This window comes from Tursiops truncatus, chromosome 1, assembly GCF_011762595.2.
Source record: "Tursiops truncatus isolate mTurTru1 chromosome 1, mTurTru1.mat.Y, whole genome shotgun sequence".
NCBI classification, from domain to species: domain Eukaryota; kingdom Metazoa; phylum Chordata; class Mammalia; order Artiodactyla; family Delphinidae; genus Tursiops; species Tursiops truncatus.
The window spans coordinates 118,163,069-118,185,774 of record NC_047034.1 but is presented as its reverse complement, the minus strand read 5'-3'; the positions used below and the strand labels follow the sequence as shown (position 1 = coordinate 118,185,774).

The window sequence follows — 22,706 nt, the reverse complement described above, 5'->3', positions numbered from 1 at the left end:
ACTGTTTCTTTTTTTGTATTAAAATGCATATAGGGCTTCCCTGGTGTCGCAGTGGTTGGGGGTCCGCCTGCTAATGCAGGGGACGCGGGTTCGTGCCCCGGTCCGGGAGGATCCCGCGTGCCTTGGAGCGGTTGGACCCGTGAGCCATGGCCGCTGAGCCGGCGCGTCTGGAGCCTGTGCTCCGCGACGGGAGAGGTCACAGCAGTGAGAGGCCCGCATACCGGAAAACAAACAAACAAACAAACAAACATATAATTTGGGGTAGATGAAATGGGTGAAGGTGATCAAAAGGTACAAACTTTCAGTTATAAATAAGTCCTGGGCATGTAATGTACAGCATGGTGACTATAGTTAATAATATTGTTATTATATATTTGAAAGTTACTAAGAGAGTAGATCTTGAGTTCTCATCACAAGAAAAAAACTTGTAACTATGTGTGATGATGGGTGTTAACTAGACTTATTGTGGTGATTATTTCACAGTATATAAATTTATTGAATCATTCTGTTATATACCTGAAACTATTTTGTTTTATACAATTATATCTCATTAAAAAAATACTGCTGGGCTAGTAGTTAGGGGTATCACATACCAAAACACCCAAGCTCCACGTTGTAACTTAAGGCTAATTATGTCCAAATATAATCCATTTCTGTCATCCTATTCCCAACACTTTAGTTGACTAATTCTTTACCTTGTGTTATTTGTGACCACGGATGCTACAGAATTATAAATTCTTCTCTCAAGGAAGGGATCACCTCTTAATTTCATTAATTATTCCCTACTACCAAACACAGTGTTTTATTTGCAAAATAACTCAATAAACATTTGTTATTATGGATACAAAATATAAAATAATATTTACCTAACTTAGGACATACTAAAAATAAGAGCTTCAGAGTTCAGAATATTAATATGACCAGATTTTCCACAAGTAACAAGAATGCTCTAAGGCTGAAAACAACTTTTAAAAATAGAATAAAAGCATAAATCTAAAATATTTTAAAAATGCATATAATTTGTTACACTGTATAGAAAGTTAATGGGTAGAGCCATATGTTAATTTAAAAGTGATGCATTTAGGGTGTCATGTGATAATATATTTTCTAATGGAATGTTCAATGCAGTAAAAATTTGTGTGAAGTTAATAGTTTATTAACTTCTAAACCATACAACAGTGAGCATCCTTAAAGAATGAAGAAAAGGACGTGCATTAGCATTCTAAATTCAGGTAGTTCTGTAGACGAACAGGAATTAGAAGTGAAAATATTCCATTTGGGAGCATATTGTTGGTCAGTAGTTGAGCCCTGATGGTTATTCTGCAAAGATGTAATAGTTCACATGGATCTTTGTATCTTGTTGAAGGAATGTAGTCCAGCCAATTTGAAATAATTGGACGTCTTCCTAAACTTAGCTGCGTCTAAAGGAAAGGGAAAAGGGAAATTATAAACATTTTAATTGTTTTATTTGAATTCACAAAATGTATCTTAAATTTATTTAACCCTTATAATATTTTTTCTAAAACGTTTTGAGGCAAGAATTTTTACTCCCATTTTATTCTCACAATCATATATAAGGTTTAATGTGTCTAAGGACACAAAACATTATTTCTTACAACAGTGAATCTGTATGTTTTTAATTTTAGACAGATCATACACTTATGGTTTATTAGCTTCTTCTAGAGTAGTGTTGCCAATTTGACCAGTTTGACTGGAATTATCTAGGAGACTTTAGAAAATATTAATGCCGAGGTTCTACTCCAGAATTTCTGATTTAGTTAGTGTGGGTTGGGCACAGACAACATAAATCCTAAAAGTTCCACCAGGTGATTCCAACCATTGTAGAGTAAAACTACATACTGCTGAATCATGAGAAGACCTAACAAGAGGCCCATACACATGAAGATAACTTTTTACGTTTTAGTTAAGCTACCCTTTTAAAGATTTAGTTCTAGAAGCCAAATGTTATTAGGCTGATTTAGAAGTAAAAGACATTGCTGTGTTATAGAGGTACTTCTCCAGAAGAACCTGCACTCTACAGACTACATGACACTTTAACTTAAATGATATATAATTTTTCATTGTTCAGTAAACAATTATTTAAAGAATATCTCATGTATACTCAGCATTGACCTTGGTGCTTGGGATAATTGCTAGGCTACGCAAAATAGACATAGCCTCTGCAATCACAGAACTGTGGTCTAGAAGTAAAGATATCTAAATGTATATTTACAGTAAAACTGGCAAATGTGGAAATGAAAAGCAGGGTTATTTAGAGTTCTTTAAGCTGGTTTTTATGCCATTTTTCACCTTATTGCTCAATGCTACTTCACTTATTAAGCTGAAATTGATTGGAATCCAGCTTTAACTTCTTTGCCACTTAGGTGATTTTGATCAACTCATTCTCTCCTAGTACTCTTCTATTTTGAGGGTACCTCAGCAATAGCATTCATGAACCTGGTTGAGAATCGATATGTCCTATAAAAATTGTGCAGGACTAACACTGGACAAGGACAAGCAAATTACTAAAGAAGCAAAAAAAATTTTTTTTAACATTTTTATTGGAGTATAATTGCTTTACAATGGTGTGTCAGTTTCTGCTGTATGACAAAGTGAATCAGCTATACGTATGTGTACGTTCCCCTTTCTCCTCCCTCTTGTGTCTCCCTCCCACCCTCCCTATCCCACCCCTCTAGGTGGTCACAAAGCACCAAGCTGGTCTCCCTGTGCTATGTGGCTGCTTCCCACTAGCTATCTATTTTACATTTGGTAGTGTATATATGTCCATGCCACTCTCTCACTTCGTCCCAGCTTACCCTTCCCCCTCCTCGTGTCCTCAAGTCCATTCTCTATGTCTGCATCTTTATTCCTGTCCTGCCCCTAGGTTCTTCAGAACCATTACTTTTTTTTTCAGATTCCATATATATGTGTTAGCATACGGTATTTGTTTTTCTCTTTCTGACTTACTTCACTCTATATGACAGTCTCTAGGTCCATCCACCTCACTACAAATAACTCAATTTCTTTTCTTTTTATGGCTGAGTAATATTCCATTGTATATATAAAGAAGCAAAAAATTTTTTTTTATTTTTTTGTTTTAAAAATTAGTTGCCAAGGACTTCTCTGGTGGTCCAGTGGTTAAGAGTCCACGCTTCCAGTACAGGTGGCATGGGTTCAATCCCTGGTCAGCGAACTAAACTAAGATTCCACATGCCATGTGGTACAGCCATAAAAACAAAAACAAAAAATAGCAACAAAAATTGGTGCCAGGGCTTCCTTCATGGCACAGTGGTTAAGAATCTGCCTGCCAATGCAGGGGACACAGTTTCGAGCCCTGGTCCGGGAAGATCCCACATGCCGCAGAGCAACTAAGCCCGTGTGCCACAACTACTGAGCCTGCGCTGTATAGCCTGTGAGTCACAACTACTGAGCCCATGAGCCGCAATTACTGAAGCCCACATGCCCAGAGCCCGTGCTGCACAACAAGAGAAGCCACCGCAATGAGAAGTCCGCAGACCACAACCAAGAGTAGCCCCCGCTCGCCACAACTAGAGAAAGCCCATGCACAGCAACGAAGACCCAATGCAGACAAAAATAGATAAATAAAATAAATTTTTTTTTAAAATGCTTAAAAAGAAATTTGGTTGCCAAAATAATTTGACGAATTTGCTGTCCTTACAATTGGCCCAGGCATGGTTGATTGATATGCATTGTTAAAGCTTAAAAAACTTAAAGACCCAACAGAACTATATTTCTTAGGAGTTTATTTCTGAAGTCACACCTTTAAAGATAAGGGGAACTGCTAGATTCCTTGGTACTTTGACTGGTTTAAATTTATAGGGGTAGCTTTCTTTACCTTATGCAGACATTTCTTTTTTTTAAATTAATTTTTATTGGAGTAAGTTGCTTTACAATGTTGTGTTAGCTTCTACTGCACAGCAAAATGAAACAGTTATACATATACATATATCCCCTCCATTTAGGACACTACAGTGCATTAAAATGTAGAGTTCCCTGTGCTGTACAGTATGTTCCCATCAGTTGTCTATCTTATACTTATTTCTTGATACTAATAGACATGATACAATTTGATGCTGAAACTTGCAGTTCATTTTGACAGGATAAACATGCCCTTCATGTGGTTGATTTTTTTTTAAACCTTATCAAGGAGAAACTTCACATCTCTGAGGGATAGATATTTTCAATTGAACAAATATTTAAAGCCTTTATATTTTCATGCTTAAAATTGTTCAGGAATTTTGAAAAGGAAAATATGTTTCTTGATATGTGATTATAGTGGGGAGAAATGTAACTTTCATTTTACAATATTCTATTGGAAAAGAAGTCTGTTAAAAGTTTAATTTCTTCTGTTTTGTTTTTGTTTTTAAATTTATTTAATTTATTTATTTTTGCCTGTGTTGGGTCTTTGTTGCTGCGCGTGGGCTTTCTCTAGTTGCGGTGAGTGGGGGCTACTCTTCGTTGCAGTACATGGGCTTCTCATCACGGTGGCTTCTCTTGTTTTGGAGCATGGGCTCTAGGCTCGTGGGCTCAGTAGTTGCGGCTCGCGGGCTCAGTAGTTGTGCACGAGCTTAGTTGCTCCGCAGCATGTGGGATCTTCCTGGACCAGGGCTCAAACCCGTGTCCCCTGCATTGGCAGGCAGATTCTTAACCACTGAGCCACGAGGGAAGCCCTGTTCTGTTTTTGAGACATAGAAATCCTAATAAACAGGTTATTATGTAATTAGAATATAATAATAACATACATCTACTTAATAACTACTAAAATAAACTATACTAACTTTAAAAAAAATATTTCATATTTAGAAGATATAAAATTATGAAATAAAAGAGCTAATGCTCAAGATAATTAGAATTTTGCCTATTTTTAATTTATAAGCATATACTCAGTGATTCACTGGATTGATAGATGAAAAATTAACTTTATTCTTGCCTCACAATTTTATCTTAAAATTGATCAATATTTGAGGCCACACCCAAAGTACAGTATTTTGCTTACCTCTATTTCCCTGGTTGAAATGACAGAAAGCACTCTGGAACAAAGCACTAAACATGTTTTGGCATCTTCCTGGATGTCTACCAGTTCATGATCAACCATTATTCTCACTCTTGAGGGGTAGAGCAATATTGTTAACACAATGTTGATAGGGTCTTTTTCTCTTTCTATGATTCCATATTGCAGGAGTATTTTTAAGATATTGGATTGTCTCATCTGAGCTACGTAAAGTAGAGGTGTGATTCCACTTAATGGGCTTGGACAGTATACTGGTGTGAAAGTTCTGTGAATCAGACAAACAAGAAAAACCTCACTGAATATAGAGTTAAGAAATGTGGTAAAAACTTTGTCTTAACAGTAAAGGGAAAATAATAGTATTATCTTAAATAGTAAATATCTTAAATAACATTAATGTAACTTCTCCTTTATATATAGTATGTCTTAAAAAGAGTTTTCCACTCCAAATCTAGGCCAACCTGAAGGTCAAAAAGTAAGAAAACTGTACTACACACTTAAATCCCGTTTACACTTGTAAAAACAAACAAAAAGATTTACAATGTATGGAAAGTGTTTAGTTTTAGTAATAGCAATTCTGTTTCTCATTTGAGAAATCCATAGTGATTGGAACTAATATTATGAAACTGATATAGCTCTGGAAAATCTAAAATGGAAAAGAGGGACAGACTTTTTTATTTCGCTTTATTAATAGAACAGAATTCTGTGACCCTTTTGTTTTTGTTGTTCTTGATCATGTATCAGGCTTGAGATTGAATTGAGTTTGAAAATTAGACTGAAAAGGAATAAGTTCAACTACCTTAATTCTATTTTTTCACTTTAATAAAATCAGAGTTGGTATTTTCAGGTTGAAGAAATGTAAATTATGATGAGGGTCATATCAGGTCCCTCAAGGACAGAATCTAATTTGCCTTCTTCAGTAGAGTTTTGAGAGTTCTCTGAAATCTTGTTTTTCCTGGAGTGCTATATGATGACTGGACTTGAAAATTTCTCCTCCCTTACGACAGAAATGAAAATGTTATTTTTTTCTAACTGTGTATAGTTCTTGCAATTGTTTCATTTAATAGACATTTATGTTTGCTATTGAATTGGTTACTATATGTAGATAGGACATGGTAGAATCAGCCACAGGGAATTTTGTATTAATTATCAAGCTTTGATTTGGCCAAGTAGACATGGTTTTTAGGACTAAAGGTCCTTGTCTTTGGAATTCTCTTGATTGATCTAATAAAATCCTAATATATTCTGCAGAACAGCATACAAACTGTAAATATTAGTTTCGGACAATTATGCCTAGCAAGAAAAGCATTATTCAAAAAGAACTTTAAGATTTAAAATAATTAAGATGGAAGGCAACATGGTATAGTGTTAAAAACAATAGAGATTTAACGGTTCTAGATTCTAGGTTTTAGTTCTCCTAACTAATAAGTCAGCTTCTTTGAGTCTCCATTTCCTCATGCATTTATGTATTCATTTGCTCATCCATTCATTAACTAATTTATTTAACACTGGCTTGTCCAGAGCGTACTGAGTACTAGATATGCAAAGATGAAAGATGTAGTCCTTGATCTCCAGATGCTTATTATAGTCTAGTAAGGGAAACAAACAAGTAATTCAGTAAATACAGTACAAGGTGATAATTGCTACGATAGAAACATGCTTGGGGAACTGTAGAAACACCAAGGAGGGACACCTAACTCTACCTGGGTTAGTCATTGCCTGTAGGTTATCCTGGATCTAAGACCTGAAGGTCATAGTAGGTGTGTGGCAATAAAAAGATTGGAAAGAATGTTTCATTTACAAACATAAACCAACACTGGAATATTGTTATGCAAGAACTAGCTATATAAAATACATCTTTTGTATTAGATAAGTTCTCTGGTTGAAGTGTATTTGGGGTCCTAGAGACCTCCCATATGGTGATTCTCTTGTCAAGAGCTCCAAAAAGTACAGTTTGAAAATTACTAGACCAACTAGTTTATCTCCAAAGCTTCACTGAGCTCTGAAATGCCAAGATTTTGTGATTAAAAAAAAATAGTGTGGTGCAGTGCAGAATAGTGTTTTAGAAATTAAGAAGTGGGATTTTTGTCATCACTCTACCAGTGGCACTATATCTATCCTTCTAACTCTGTATAAAGTATATATACACTCTCTCCTAGAGTCATCTCCAGATCAATATTGTCCTGAACATCTCATCTGTTTCACAAATACTTCCAACACATATCCAAAATTGAACTTCTAAACTAATTCTACATTCCCTCTCCTGATTGTTGGTATTCACTTTCCCAAACCACCACTGCATTCAACTCTTTGATTTGTATATGTTCTTCCCTTCCATTTTCAATTCTGGGACAAGTCTTGCTCATCGTATAAGACCCTGTCTAATAAACTCTATGGCACTTTGTATATAGCTCCATTAAGCTCTTATCATTTTGGACAACTTGCTTAATGTCTCTAATCTTTCATTTTCTTATGTTCAAAATCAATGCGTGGGCAAGATAAACTATAAAATTTTAAGTTCTACAGGGCAATACTCTTTGTCTGTTTAATATACTTTTATATCCCTAAATGCCTAGAACAATGCTTGGCCCATAGTACATACTCAAATATATGTTAATTGATTTTTTTTTACCATTATCCTGAAAATTATTATTTTAAAGTTATTCTGTAGCTTTCGGGCCTAGTCAGAATTTTAGTGAAGCGCAATCATTTAACAATTTCAAAAGCAGTCTAATTTATTCATCTTGCTAACTCTTAAGAAGATATTTGCCTTAAGAGACTTATAAGTATGGGAATTCACGGGACTTAGGGGACAAAAAATACTGTAAGTGGCCCTTGTTAAGATTTAGAGATATTAGTTCATTTTAAGATATTAAGATTGACATTACTGTAGAAAATATTTTGGACCAAAAATGTTGAAAACATAACTAAAGCTCAAATAGGTTTAAAATGAGATTCAAAAGTCTAGTCTGTACCCAAATGACATATAATTAATCTTCATGTTTAAAGATCATGTTATTGTAAACCAAAATTTGCTTAATCTGTCCTGACAGTTAATTATTACAGTACTTATATGGATGGAATGAGGCAAGCAAAGCAAGAATCAATTTTTAAATGTGAGGTTAATGAACTGAACCCTCTGTATCTGAAAACCTGTCATATATGCACTTATGAAATGGGACATAATATTTCCATATAGACATGCAGGGAATGATTCCGTTTTGTAGCTATAATAATTATTTCTAAAAATTTTCCTAGCATTTCTCTTCTGGTTTCCAGCTGCCAATTTAATAGACCTTTCTTCATAATAATTTTATCTTTGATATTTGACAGTTGACTTTCTTGAGATGTTTTCCCATGACTCCGTGGGACCATTCTCTTCAAGTTATGCATCTACCTCTTTGACTATTCATTCTCAACCCTCTTTCACTGATTCCTCTTCCTCTGCCCTCAACATCTAGGTAAAGTAGATGTGGCGTTTTGACTAATTTTCATCTGATTAATTGTTCTCAGGCAATTTCATCTATGACCATAACATGATAACTACTGTCTGTTAATTTATTCAACAAATACTTACTGAATGCATACTGTATGCCAGGCACCCTTTTGGGTACTTGGGATATATGAGTGAACAAAACAAAGATGCCGCTTCTTGCTAATATAGTAGTGAGGGATAACAGACAATATATAGCAGGAGGAACATAGCAAACAAGCCAATTTCATAATATGTTAGAGGTTTGGTAAGTATTCTGGGAAAAAGAAAAAGTAGTGCAGGATAAGAAGTATGGAAGTGCTGGGAAGGTGCAGTGAGGGCATTTCTCAATTTTATTTTATTTATTTTTTTAATTTAAATGCAGTTGACATGCAATATTATATTGGTTTCAGGTGTATAACATAGTGGTTTGATATTTATACACAATATGAATTGATCACCACAATGATCTATCACCGTACAAAGTTATTACAATATTATTGACTATATTCCCTATGCTGTAAATTACATCCCCATGACCGATTTATTTTATAACTAGAAGTTTGTACCTCTTAATCTCCTTCACCTATTTTTCCCAATTCCATACTACCCCTGCCGTGAAACCAACAGTTTGTATCTACGAGTCGGTTTCCTTTTTTGTTTTGTTTTGTTTTTTAGATTCCACATGTAAGTGAAATCATACAGTATTAGTTTTTCTCTATCTGACTTATTTCACTTAGCATAATACCCTCTAAATCTGTCCATGTTGTCACAAATAGCAAGATTTTATTCTTTTGTATGGCTGAGTAATAATACATTATATATATGTATATATGCACAAACACCACTTCTTTATCCATTCATCTATTGATGGACACTTAGGTTGCTTCCATATCTTGGCTATTGTAAATAATGCTGCAAGGAGCATAGGGGTGCATGTATCTTTTTTAATTAGTATTTTCATTTTCTTCACATAAATACCCAGAAGTAGAATTGCTGGATCATATGGTAACTCTATTTTTAATTTTTTTGAGGAAACTACATACTGTTTTCCATAGTGGCTGCACCAATTTACATTCCCACCAACAGTGCACAAGGGTTCCCTTTTCTCTATATCTTCACTAACACTTATTGGTGGTCTTTTTGATAATACGTGTTCTGACGGGGGAAGGTGATATCTCATTGTGGTTTTATAAATTTAGTTATTTATCTATTTATTTATCTATTTATGGCTGAGTTGGGTCTTTGTTGCTGCACATGGGCCTTCTCTAGTTGTGGTGAGTGGGGGCTACTCTTGGTTGTGGTGCACAGGCTTCTCATTGCAGTGGCTTCTCTTGTTGTGGAGTGCAGGCTCTAGGCATGCGGGCTTCAGTAGTTGTGGCACACATGCTCAGTAGTTGTGGCTTGTGAGCTCTAGAGCGCAGGCTCAGTAGTTGTGGTGCAGGAGCTTAGTTGCTCCACAGCATGTGGGGCCTTCCCGGACCAGGGCTGAAACCCATGTCCCTTGCATTGGCAGGTGGATTCTCAACTGCTGCGCCACCAGGGAAGCCCCCTCAATATGGTTTTAATTTGCAGTTCTCTGGTGATTAGTGATGTTGAGCATCTTTTCACATATCTATAGGCCATCTGTATGTCTTTCTTGGAAAAAAGTACCTATTCAGGTCCCCTGCACCTCTTTAAATTTGATTTTTATAATATTGAGTTGTATGAGTTCTTTATATGTTTTAGATTTTTTTTTTTTTTTTTTTTTCAGTATGCAGGCCTCTCACTGTTGTGGCCTCTCCCGTTGCGGAGCACAGGCTCCGGACACGCAGGCTCAGCAGCCATGGCTCATGGGCCCAGCTGCTCCGCAGCATGTGGAATCTTCCCGGACCGGGGCACGAACCCGTGTCCCCTGCATCGGCAGGCGGACTCTCAACCACTTGCGCCACCAGGGAAGCCCTATATGTTTTAGATATTAACCATTGGTTGGATATATTGTTTGCACATAACTCTCCCCACTCAATAGGTTGCCTTTTCATTTTTTTGATGGTTTCCTTTGCTATCCAAAAGCTTTTTAGTTTGATGTAGTCCCATTCGTTTAGTTTTGCTTTTGTTGCCCTTGCCTGAGGATACATATCCTAAAAAATATTGCAAAGACTGATGTAAAATTGCATACTGCCTATGTTTTCATCTAGAAGTTTTATGGTTTCAGGTCTTATATTTAGATCTGTAACCATTTTGAGTGTATTTTTGTATATGGTGTAAGAAAGTGGTCCAGGTTGATTCTCTCGTGTGTAGCTGTCCAGTTTTCCCAACACCATTTATTGAAGATGTTGTTTTTTCCCCATTGTGTATTCTTGCCTCCTTTGTTATAGATTGATTGACCATATAAGCATGGGTTTATTTTTGGACTGTCTATTCTGTTCCATTGATCTGTGTGTCTGTTTTTGTGCCAGTACTATACACTTTTGATGACTATAGCTTTGAAGTATAGCTTGAAATCAGGGAGCATGATACCTCCAGCTTTGTTCTTCTTTATAAAGGTTGCTTTGGCTGTTCATGGTCTTTCAAGATTCCATACAAATTTTAGAATTATTGGTTTCAGTTTCATGAAAAATACCATTGTTATTCTGATAGGGATTGCATTGAATCTGTAGATTGCTTTGCGTAGTTTGGACATTTTAACTGTTAATTCTTTGAATCCATGAGCATGGTATATCTTTCCATTTATTTCATCAATACCTTCAATTTCTTTCATCAATATCTTATAGAGTTTTTTGTGGTAAGTTTATTTATTTATTTTGGCTGCATTGGGTCTTTGTTGCTGTACACAGGCTTTCTCTAGTTGCAGCAAGAGGGAGCTACTATTCGTTGCAGTGTGCGGACTTCTCATTGCAGTGGCTTCTCTTGTTGCGGAGTGCGGCGGGCCGTTTCCGACCTGCAGAATAACGAGCCGCCACACGCAAGATTCTTCTCGTATCACACTTTATTGGAGCACAGCTTGGTTGAAGAAAGATGGAAGGAAGACCCTACGCAGCAGAATATGGCAGGCTTTATACTGGCCAGAAGGTCCACACAATAGCCCTGGATTGGTGTGTGTCAGTACATGTGACAATATATTGTTACGCCTACAATCCACGGGATGCACGCGTGGCGCCTTACGCGGCACTCCCGGGTAGTGCAAGCAAGATGCAACAATGTAACTTCGCCTTCCTCTGGACTAAAAATCCAGCTCCTTCCTGGCGGCGTCCCACATCTCCCCCTTTTTCTTTATGTCCTAGACCACACGACGGTCGCCCGTACAAGTCTTGCCCCCAAGGGGACATGGCTGTTCAAGGGCTATTGTCATGGGTGGCAGAAATCACCCTCCCATAGTGCAATGTTGCTTACAGCGCGGGGTGCAAGGGCTGATTTCAGGCAGAGGCTCCCACTAGGAGTGCAATGGCTCATGGCCATCCTGTGCAGGGGCAACCATTAGGACTTGTTTAGCAGGGAGATCCAGGCACCGGCAGGCTGGCCGTTTTCAATGGCCACCAAGGCTTGTATCAACATGATCTTCTGTGTGTGTGACTTACGTTTCAGACGACACACCAACCACAGGCAGAGTGCGATCCCCACTGCACAAAGGATGCCAAAAGCCCCCATGCCTACCCATTCTTTAAAGAAAAGAAAAGTAGAGGATAGCCATGAAGCAAAATTCCCAAAAGAAACAGGGTGTAACACGGTAGTATTAAGATGAATAATCTGTAATCGTTGTTCAAACAGCAGTCTCTCTGCTTCTTCGGACCAATTTCCTTTTAAATATTCTCCAATCAATTTACTTTGGTTCAAGCGTCCTACAATTTTATAGGGAGTAACACAAAGATGATTAAATTTAGCAACACAACCAAGCTGAAGCATATCATACAATTCTTTAAAGGCATCCTCTAGCAAATCCATCCGTTGATTCAAAGACAAAATGCCAGCATGTAAATGTGTATTAAAACGATTCTGATTTTCTAATGCTAGTGACGTTTGCTTTACTATACCATTAATTACAGCAGCTGATTGTACCTGATTCACCATTGTTGCAGCAGCAGTGGCGGCCGCCGTCACAGAAGCAGTTAAGGCAATTATAAGTGCAGCAGTAATCCCAAGATCCCGCCGCTGCCTCACCAAATTAACTAATGGAAAAGTATCGGGATCTGCCTTAACTGGAATGGGAACAAATGTAGGTATACGTAGTACTACAGCAGTCTGCACGATTGTTCCATTCCAACATTGTGAAATCCAGCAAGAAACGCCGTTATTACATCCTTCTGTATCATTAGACAATAAAAACATAAAAGGGGGTTGTACACATATCACAGCTGCAGGCTTGGAATAATTATACAAAGAATTTAGTATATTACGTAATTTCAATTTATATATTTGACTTTTATTAGCTAATTTAACCTCCCCGCTTACATTATACAAGGTGCCATTACTAGAATAAATCATGGCCAACGCAGAAAGATCCATGCTAGCGCCAGCATCATTAGTCACAACCCAAGAATAAAATGGCCACCCTTCAAAATACCAGGTAACATTAGAAGCATTACATTCTTTCTTGCCCGCAAAAGACTTTATATTAAATGATAATTGAAAACCATGGGCAACTTGCAACGATGCAAAATCCTTACCAGCACAAGATGTAAATACCGGAGGGTACCTAACATTTGGAACACAGGATAAAAAATTTAACGTATTATTTTCCCTGGTCTGATTAACTTTTTTATTCCTTACAGGAATCACTCTATCATGATAAAATAATAAAGTAGTCACATTCAATAACTCTGGGCCATTTGCTCCATCACCTGAGCCAGATTGAGCACCTAAAGATATTTTGGATAAGGCTTCAGACAGCATATTAAACGGCATTTGATTATGTTTCAATGGATTATCCCAGGCAACAAGTCTTTTCCATAATAAGCCTATACAGCTTACATTTAAATCCCAACTAAAACAAAGGGTTTTATTAATTCTAACAGAACTGCCATTATATGATATCCAATCCGACTGGTTGTTTAGATTTTAACTTTTTCTTAACACACATTTCCTCCTTATTATCTACTAATTCTACTTTTGTAGGCCTATCATCTGTAGCCTTATGACTGCCTGCTTCGGAAGCACTATCTTGATATGACCGCAAAACTTGCGTCGCTTGTTTCACTATGTCTGTACACTTTCCCTCCTTCAGGTAAGATCGAACTAAATTCCACAAAGGGAAAGTCCCACAGCATAGCTTACCCTCCTCATGAAAACGGTGCAAATCTTTCCCTAATTTCTCCCATGAAGGGATAGTCAAAGTACCCGAAACTCCAAACCATGGCGCTGCTTGATCTATATCATTCAGTAAACGGCCAATAGTCTTGTGAGATAACATCAACCCCCGATCCCGTAAAAGTGCCTGTATCGGCTCATAAAAATTTGCCGTGGGGTTAACAGGAGTATTCCCCATCATGTACTTTTACTGACTTTCACTAAAAGATTTACACCATAATACACACAACAAGACAGTGCAAGGCAGAGAAGCTACGTACCGGCAAAATTACCGGTTCACTCCGTGTGTCGAGTTCTGAATCGGTCCTCCATGCAGGGCGCAACGAAGTTCCCGGGTTTCGGCACCACTTGCGGCGGGCCGTTTCCGACCTGCAGAATAACGAGCCGCCACACGCAAGATTCTTCTCGTATCACACTTTATTGGAGCACAGCTTGGTTGAAGAAAGATGGAAGGAAGACCCTACGCAGCAGAATATGGCAGGCTTTATACTGGCCAGAAGGTCCACACAATAGCCCTGGATTGGTGTGTGTCAGTACATGTGACAATATATTGTTACGCCTACAATCCACGGGATGCACGCGTGGCGCCTTACGCGGCACTCCCGGGTAGTGCAAGCAAGATGCAACAATGTAACTTCGCCTTCCTCTGGACTAAAAATCCAGCTCCTTCCTGGCGGCGTCCCACAGCGGAGCATGGGCTCTAGGTGCTCGGGCTTCAGTAGTTGTGGCTCGTGGGCTCAGTAGTTGTGACTCGCAGGCTCAGTAGTTGTGGCGCACAGGCTTAGTTGCTCCGCAGCATGTGGGATCTTCCGAGACCAGGGCTCAAACCCGTGTCCCCTGCATTGGCAGGCGGATTCTTAACCACTGCACCACCAGAGAAGTCCCAATATCTTATAGTTTTCAGAGTACAGTTCTTTCACCTCCTTGGTTAAATTTATTGCGACATGTTTTATTCTTTTGACACAATTATAGATGGGATTGTTTTCTTAATTTCTCTTTCTGATAGTTGGTAACATTTAGAAATGCAATAGATTTCTTTATTGATTTTGTATCCTGCAACTTTACTGGATTTGTTTATTAGTTCTAATAAATTTTTTGTGGACTCTTTAGGGTTTTCTCTATATAGTATCATGTCATCTGCAAATACTGACAGTTTTACTTTTTTCTTTCCAATTTTTCCAATTTTGTCTCTTTTTCTTGTTTGATTTGCTGTGGCTAGGACTTCCAATACTATGTTGAATAAAAGTGGTGATAGTGGGCATCCTTTTCTTGTTCCTGATCTTAGAGGAAAAGCTTGCAGGTTTTCAACTGAATAATATGTTAACAATGAGTTTATTATATATAGCCTTTATTATGTTGAGGTATGTTCCCTCTATACCCACTTTGTTGAGAGTTTATATCATAAATTGATGTTGAATTTTGTCAAATGTTTTTTCTGCCTCTATTGAGATGATTATATGGTGTTATTCTTTGTTTTGTTAATGTGGTGTATCAGGTTGATTGATTTACACATATCGAACCATTCTTGCATCCCTGGAATAAATTCTACTTGATCATGGTGTATATCCTTTTAATGTATTGTTGAATTTGGTTTGTTATTCTTTTGTTGAGGATGTTTGCATCTGTGTTCATCAGGGATATTGGCCTGTAATTTTATTTTATTTTATTATTTTTTTCAAAGCGTGTTTATCTGCTTTTGGTATCAGGCTAATGTGGGCCTCATAGAATGAGTTTGGGAGCATTCCTTCCTTTTCAATTTTTTGGATGGTTTGAGAAGGATTAAGTCCTTTTTGAATGTTTGGTAGAATGCATGAAAGTGTCTGGTCCTGAACTTCTGGCATTTTCCAATTTTAGATAGGATTATAGGAGAGGGCTGTACTGAAATGTGACATTAGATAAAGAAGAAGGAGATGGAGAAGTTAGCCATTTGGACATTTAAGAACCCTAAGGCAGGAGAGTGTGCCTGGGGTGGTGGAGGAAGAGTAAGGGAGCCTGTGTGGCTAAAAGTGTGAAAAGGGTGAGGGATAGTAGGAAATGAGGACAGAGGTAATGGGCTGTCACATCGTGTAAAGCCTTGCATATCACTGTAAGAACTTCATCTTTTACTCTAAATGGAATGGAAGAGCCACTGGAGATTTTGAGTAAAAAAAAGCAGCACGATCTCACCTTTATTGAGAATTTGTTATGGAATAGAAGGAGAGAAATCACTTAACTTAGGTGATAACAGTGGAGATGATCAAATTCTGTATATTGTTTAAAGGTAGACTCAACAGATGTCCTGACAGACTAAGATGTGCAATGTAAAAGAGAGACATCAAGGATGACACTACATAATAGCTACCTACTGCACATCTTTACCTGGATATCCCTTAGGCAATGCAAACACATGCATCCAAAACTGACTTTGTAGTCTCTTGTAATAATTTTGATAGATTTGTGGCATGACCATTGTGGTAGACTGAAATAGCCTCTCAATATGGCAAAAGGGATTTTGCAGATATAATTAGGATAAGGATCTTGAGGTGTGAGATTATCCAGGGGGGCCCAGTATAATCACAAGAGTCCTTATAAGAGATGTCAGAGAATGACAGAAGCAGAGCCAGTGAAGGAGATAGGACTACAGTGTTGGCTTTGAAGATGGAGGAAGAGACCATGAACCAAGGAATGTAGGCAGCTCTAGAAGCTGGCAAAGGCAGCTAGAGTATCTAGCTAGAGCCCTCTAAGGCTCTCCCTTAGAACCTCCAGAAGGAACCCACCCTGTGACATCTTGATTTTAGCCCTTGTAGCCTCATTTTGGACTCTGACCTTCAGAACTATAAAATAATAAATTTATATTATTTTAAGCCACTAAGTTTGTGGCAGCTTTGTTACAGCAGCAAAAGGAAGCTAATACAATCATCAACGAGTCTCAAAATTTAGAAATTTGAGGAGTAACTCTTCTCTTTCATTTTCTACTTCTAATCACCTACTGTAATGCCTGGTTATTCTATTTAGTAATATCTCTTCTTTTCCCTATTGCTATTGTTTTTAGTTTAAGTCCTCATTATGATTTACCTAGGGATTGGGGGGGATGGTGGCAGAGCAGATTAGTTCTTCCCCCAAAACTATTATAAGTACACATGTAATCTTAGTTAGCACACTGGGCATGCTATGCAAATTCAGTTTCAAGCACCTCCTCTAACCACCTCCCTCTTTTCAATCAGATTGCTTCCCTCAACCCTTCCTCTACAGAAATTCTGGACCTGCCATTCTACCTGGAGTGTTTGAGCAGTCTACTAACTAGCCTCCCTAATTCTAGCTGCACCCTCCCTTACCACAGTCCAGTCTTCAAATGGGAGCTGATGAATCTTTTCATACTTCAAGTCTGAAAAGACCTTCACTGATTGGGCATCACCCATGGTATAAATTTCAAATTCCTTGGTATGGCCTCCAAAGTCCTTCAAGGGCTCTCTTTTAGGCCTTATCTGTCACTATTACCTGATTTCCATCTCACTCTCTAGCAATTGCTGAATTGCCTGTAGTCACTGGATACAACGTGTTTGTATCTCTCTTGGCTTTAGTCAGCCTCTCTCTGCCTAGATTACATTTCTTCAAGGGAAAGACAGGGAAAACTCCTTTTTACATTTTAAAAATAAATTTAAGACATCACCTCTTCTAAAGTGCCTTCTCCGATACCAGCTCCTCCCCAATATTAACGATGTCCTCTGTTCTTTCTACCTCTATATGCTTCTATTTTTGAACTTATAGTATAATTATAATTTTTTATGGCTTATGTACTAGTCTGTGAGCTCTCCAAAATCAGGAAATATGTCTACTTTGTTTTTGTATCCTCAGCAAATAACACAGTGCCTGGTACTTAGAAAATGCTTAATAAATGATTATTGTTATTTTAACTGAATGATGTCATCTCTCTTTATCCACTTACAGTCTTCCATACTGTAGCATTTATTTTTGCAGGTTTATTGCAAAAATGAACAAACTTAAGTTCCTTTCTCTCATTAATTCTGTCTCTTCTCCTCCAGAGACCTATTTAGACACCTCATTATTGGGTTAGCGAAATTATCAAACTGGAGTGTATACAGGGGAAGGTGACCAAAGAATGATGCTGCTATGGAAATAAAGAACAACAGATAATAGGAAACGTAAGGTATTTATTATGGGAACATAATAGCTATGTTCAAATATTTGAGAGGTTTTCATACAGGACAGAGAATGAGTAGACTTTGTATTCTATATCTCTGGGGGCAGAGTTGGAGAAATGGAGACAGAATTCAGTGCACTATGAGGAAGAAGAATCTAATAAAGCTGTATAAAAATTCATTTTTTCATCCAACACAATCTTCATTAACCACTTACTATGCATCTGCATAGTTCTAGACATGAGGATTCAAAGCTGGAGCAATAGTCAAAGTTCCTCCTTTCATGGAGCTTACTTTTAGCAAGAGTAGACAGTGGACAACAAATGTGTGGTTGGAATATAGTGTTCAAGGGGGAGAATGACATGAGATTAGAATTTGGGAGATTGGATTTGGGGACATATCATATGGGAGGTTTTTTTTTGTTTTTTTTTTTTAATTTTTGGCTGCGTTGGGTCTTTGTTGCTGCACGTGGGCTTTCTCTAGTTGTGGCGGAGGGCTACTCCTCGTTGGGGTGTGCGGGCCTCTCACTGTGGTGGCCTCTCCCGCTGCAGAGCATGGGCCCTAGGCGCGTGGGCTTTGGTAGCTGTGGCCCACGGGCCCAGTTGCCCTGTGGCATGTGGGACCTCCTGGACCAGGACTCAAACCCGTGTCCCCTGCCTTGGCAGGCGGACTCTCAACCACAGCACCATCACAGAAGTCCCCATATGGGAGTTTTAAAAAATGGTTATTGAGTTTGAATTTTATTTCACCTGTAGTAGGAAAACTTTGGATGATTTTAAGCGTGGGTGGTATGGCCTATTTTACATTTTTATAAGGTCACTCAGGCTTCTGAGTCAAGAATGGATTGTAAGAGGGAAGAGTGGAAGCTGGAAGACTCTTTAGGAGTCCATTGGAGTTGTCTAGGCAAGAGACAATGGTGGCTTTACCTACGTTAGAAACTGAGAAGATGAAAAGTATAACTAATTGTTACATATTTTAGAGATTAAATAAAAAAGATTTGCTGATGTGTTGTGAAAGAAAGAGAAGAAGCAAACATAAATCCTAGATTTTTGGCCTGAGCAACAGAGGCCATTAATCAAGTGCAGAATTCAGGGGAAGGAACAAGTTGGCAGGTATAGTGTGAGTAAGATCAGTATTCTGTTTTGATTCTGTTAAATTTGAGATGCTCTGTGGAGATGTTGAGCAGACAGCCTCATATAGGAGGAGTCTGGAGCTCAGAGGAGTGGTCATGGCTGGAGATAAAGATTTGGGAGTCATTGGCATATCGTAATATTTAAAGTCGTGGGACTGGGTAAAATCTTTGAGGGAAAATGAGTGGCTAGGAAAGAGAAGGGTCCCTGGCAAAGGAATGATTTACCTCAGGAAATAGTTAACTCACTACTACTAGAGTTGTTCAAGCAGAGACCAGATGAGCACCAACCAGAGATGCACTCTGGGAGTTGCTGCCCAGGAAGAGGGGTTAGGGGAGGTTTGCTGATGAATTGTTAGGTTCCATCTGAATTTAAAATTCTGTGAATCTGAAAGATCCTAAAGATATTGTGGTACTTAGAATTGGCCTGTAATGTGTTTTACCTTGTGGATGCATCTAAGTCAAAATCTGTTAATCTTCAAACAGTTTATTAAGACAGTTGTTAATGGCACTCTATCATGTCCCACCATCTGTTTTTCTTTCATTTTCCTTTCTTTCCTTTCAGTTTTCCCTTCTTGCCCCTCATTAATCTTTTTTTTAACTTATCCTCTCTTCCTTTGTTTTACTTCATTTTTCTTTCCCATGGGCCTGCCAGGGATACACATAGGTACTACTTAACCCAGCTAGTGACACTCAGTGTTAGAAGCTGCTGATCTCTGCTATAGTTACAAATATAATGGTCGTAAAACAACCAAAAAGTACTACTTGGAGTTTTATTTATTGATATTGAAGACTTCAGCTCTCAGTTTTTGTACTTGGGTTATCATTAAGGAAAGTAATCCAGTGGTTCTCCATCACCACAGTGATACACAATCAAGAAAACAACTCTGCTTCAGGCAGAATCTAAATTGGTTTAGTCTTAAACTGATCTTATCTGTCTTGTTTTTCATTGAATACATGGTTCTATCATCATGCCTAGTACAGTGCCTCATGCATAGTAAGGTGAATGAATGAATAAATGCACATCTGTTCTAATCAAATTAATACCTAAAACCAAAGACTAAATTGCAGTTAGTGCAAACTAAGTAACTTTAAAATCTGTATTACAGACTACAACGAGGTCATATTGGACATTTTATTCTAAGATCCTCAGTAGTATTCATTAGCTAGATTGACATGTTGAGACAATGTGAAAATTTGGTTCTATAGCAGATTGAATCGGGTATTTGACGTTCACTGTGTTCAATTCTGGAGAATTTGGAGTCAAATTTATAATGTTTAACATAAAAATAAGGAATTATTATGTTTAACAAGTATGACTAAGTGAATATGTGTGTATATCCTGAATTATACTTTGAAAGATAATTTAGATAGTATATAGATAAACATTCTCAGTATTCTCAAAAAGAAGAGGTCACAGTATTACAAAAAAACAATGTCTTTGACTAGTTACAGAAATCTAGGTTGTGTAACACTGCATTACCTTGAACACTTACATATAAGCTTTATAGAGCAAACCACTAGTAATTTATTGGTACATAATAATTTACATATAGGTAAAATTTTATTGAATAAATAATGAAGGAATGAACAAATGAATGAGCAATCAAGTCAGGATTCTTTATCCATATGTAGTCACTATGCATATACATTTTAGAAAAAGAGAAGTAGTATATCCTCCTAAAGAGAAATTTTCTCCTTTTATGTTGAAAAAATATGAGATTATTACCTCCATATCAGTGCCAGGTTACAACTTCTGTCTTGAACATAGTCTTTTGCCCTCTTGAGGAGCAATTCCACAAAGTCAGGATTACCTTTTCTGGCGAAAACCCAGTACAGAATTGTATTCACACATATTGCAGTAAATTCAAGATTAAAATTTAGTTCAAAACAGTATCTTGATTTTTCCACAAATGCAATATAATCTGTGAGTAGTATGTCAAACTGATGCAAGTCTCCGTACCTCAGAATTTTTGCCAGTGTTCTGTAAATCCTGGGTTCATAACAGTGATATCCCCCGCTGACCCAAAAACTGCAAGGATGGTCTTTTAACAATTTTGTCAATGAGATCGCAGAATATATTGCTTTGTGGACAAGAAGTCTTTCGACATAATTTAGAAGATTTACTCATTGCTACTTAAGGCAACGATATAGAAATAAAATCACAGGAAGTCATACTGTAATCCTTGAGTTACTCTACAAACAGGAATTGCTCTTTAAACTGTAGCCAGAAATAAATATCATGTGAAATATTACCATCAAGTACTGGATGACATCACAATAGATGGAGATCTGTCATCAGCATAGGTCAGAAATTTGGGATATGATTTGTAACTGGTGACCTTTGAGAAAGACATATTGGACAGAAATGGCACATGGGAGAGCTATATAATATTTATATATATATAAAATATATATTGTATATTATATATAATATATATAATATATATATAATAAGATATATTTTTAACTTTCTAAGAATTCAACTCAAGCTAATATGTATGTTTATCAAGTGCTAAAATTACAGTCTATACATTAGACAAAATAGTATTAATAATCAGACTGATTATTCTTTTTAGGCTATCATATAACAAAGAGGTAATGATAGAGTGAAAAAGTTCAAGTACTGTTGTTCTCATGTTCTGCATGAGGACTGCACGTTCTCACTTAATCTTCATAGGATATTTTCCCTATGTTATAGTTGAGGAAACTAAGGCTTAGATAGGTTAATAAACCTACCAATAGGCACTGTATTAATTCTCAGAGAGAAAAGATGTCATACAATATTAAACAAAATTTGGAAACTTTGTTTTAGAATTGTAAGTTTTGTAGAGATTATTCCTCTCTATATTAGGCAGAATATATACAGTGGGGTCATTAAAAGTACTTCAAGCTGGGGCTTCCCTGGTGGTGCAGTGGTTAAGAATCCGCCTGCCAATGCAGGGGACACAGTTTCAAGCCCTGGTCCGGGAAGATCCCACATGCCATGGAGCAACTAAGCCCATGTGCCACAACTACTGACCCTGCTCTCTAGAGCCTATGAGCCACAACTACTGAAGCCCACTTGCCTAAAGCCCGTGCTCTGCAATGAGAAGCCACCTCAATGAGAAGGCCACGCACTGCAATGAACAGTAGCCCCTGCTCACCGCAGCTAGAGAAAACCCACACACAGCAACAAAAACCCAATGCAGCCGAAAATTAATTAATTAATTAATTTTTAGAAAAGTACTTCAAGCTTATTATGGCATCCTTGTCTCAGTAAAATAAAGCAGAAATATGTTAAGATTGTTTTATCATTATTTTGTAGTTAATGCTTCAGCCAACTTTCTGTTAAATTTAACAACCTTGAGTGTATTTATTAGCAATTTTAAAGGTATTTAAGTATTTTCTTTTTCCTTTTGCATATTTTTCTTTACATAATATGAATGATGTCTCTTTAGTAAAGGGAAGTTATAACTTTAGGTTTACTGTAATATACTTCCAGTAATATTGTATTTTATAAAATCTAAACTCTCTTTTAGCATAAAAACCTAATAAATACTGTCATCTTTGTAAAAACTAAGAATTTTGTTGTTTTCCTCTACTTTCTTTTTCTTCTTTTCCCTAATTCAAAAAATACATTTTTAATTGAACTATTTTTATTGATTTCTTAAT

General features: G+C 37.3%; 1 protein-coding gene across 1 annotated transcript; it reads right to left on the bottom strand.

Moving 5' to 3' along the window:
- Window positions 1–1,214: 1,214 nt before the first annotated feature.
- Window positions 1,215–21,183, bottom strand: ASB17 (ankyrin repeat and SOCS box containing 17). The gene is given in 4 exon segments (XM_004330271.4): window positions 1,215–1,421; window positions 5,018–5,297; window positions 20,782–21,071; window positions 21,073–21,183. Coding segments are annotated over 4 exon segments (888 nt in total).
- Window positions 21,184–22,706: the final 1,523 nt, after the last annotated feature.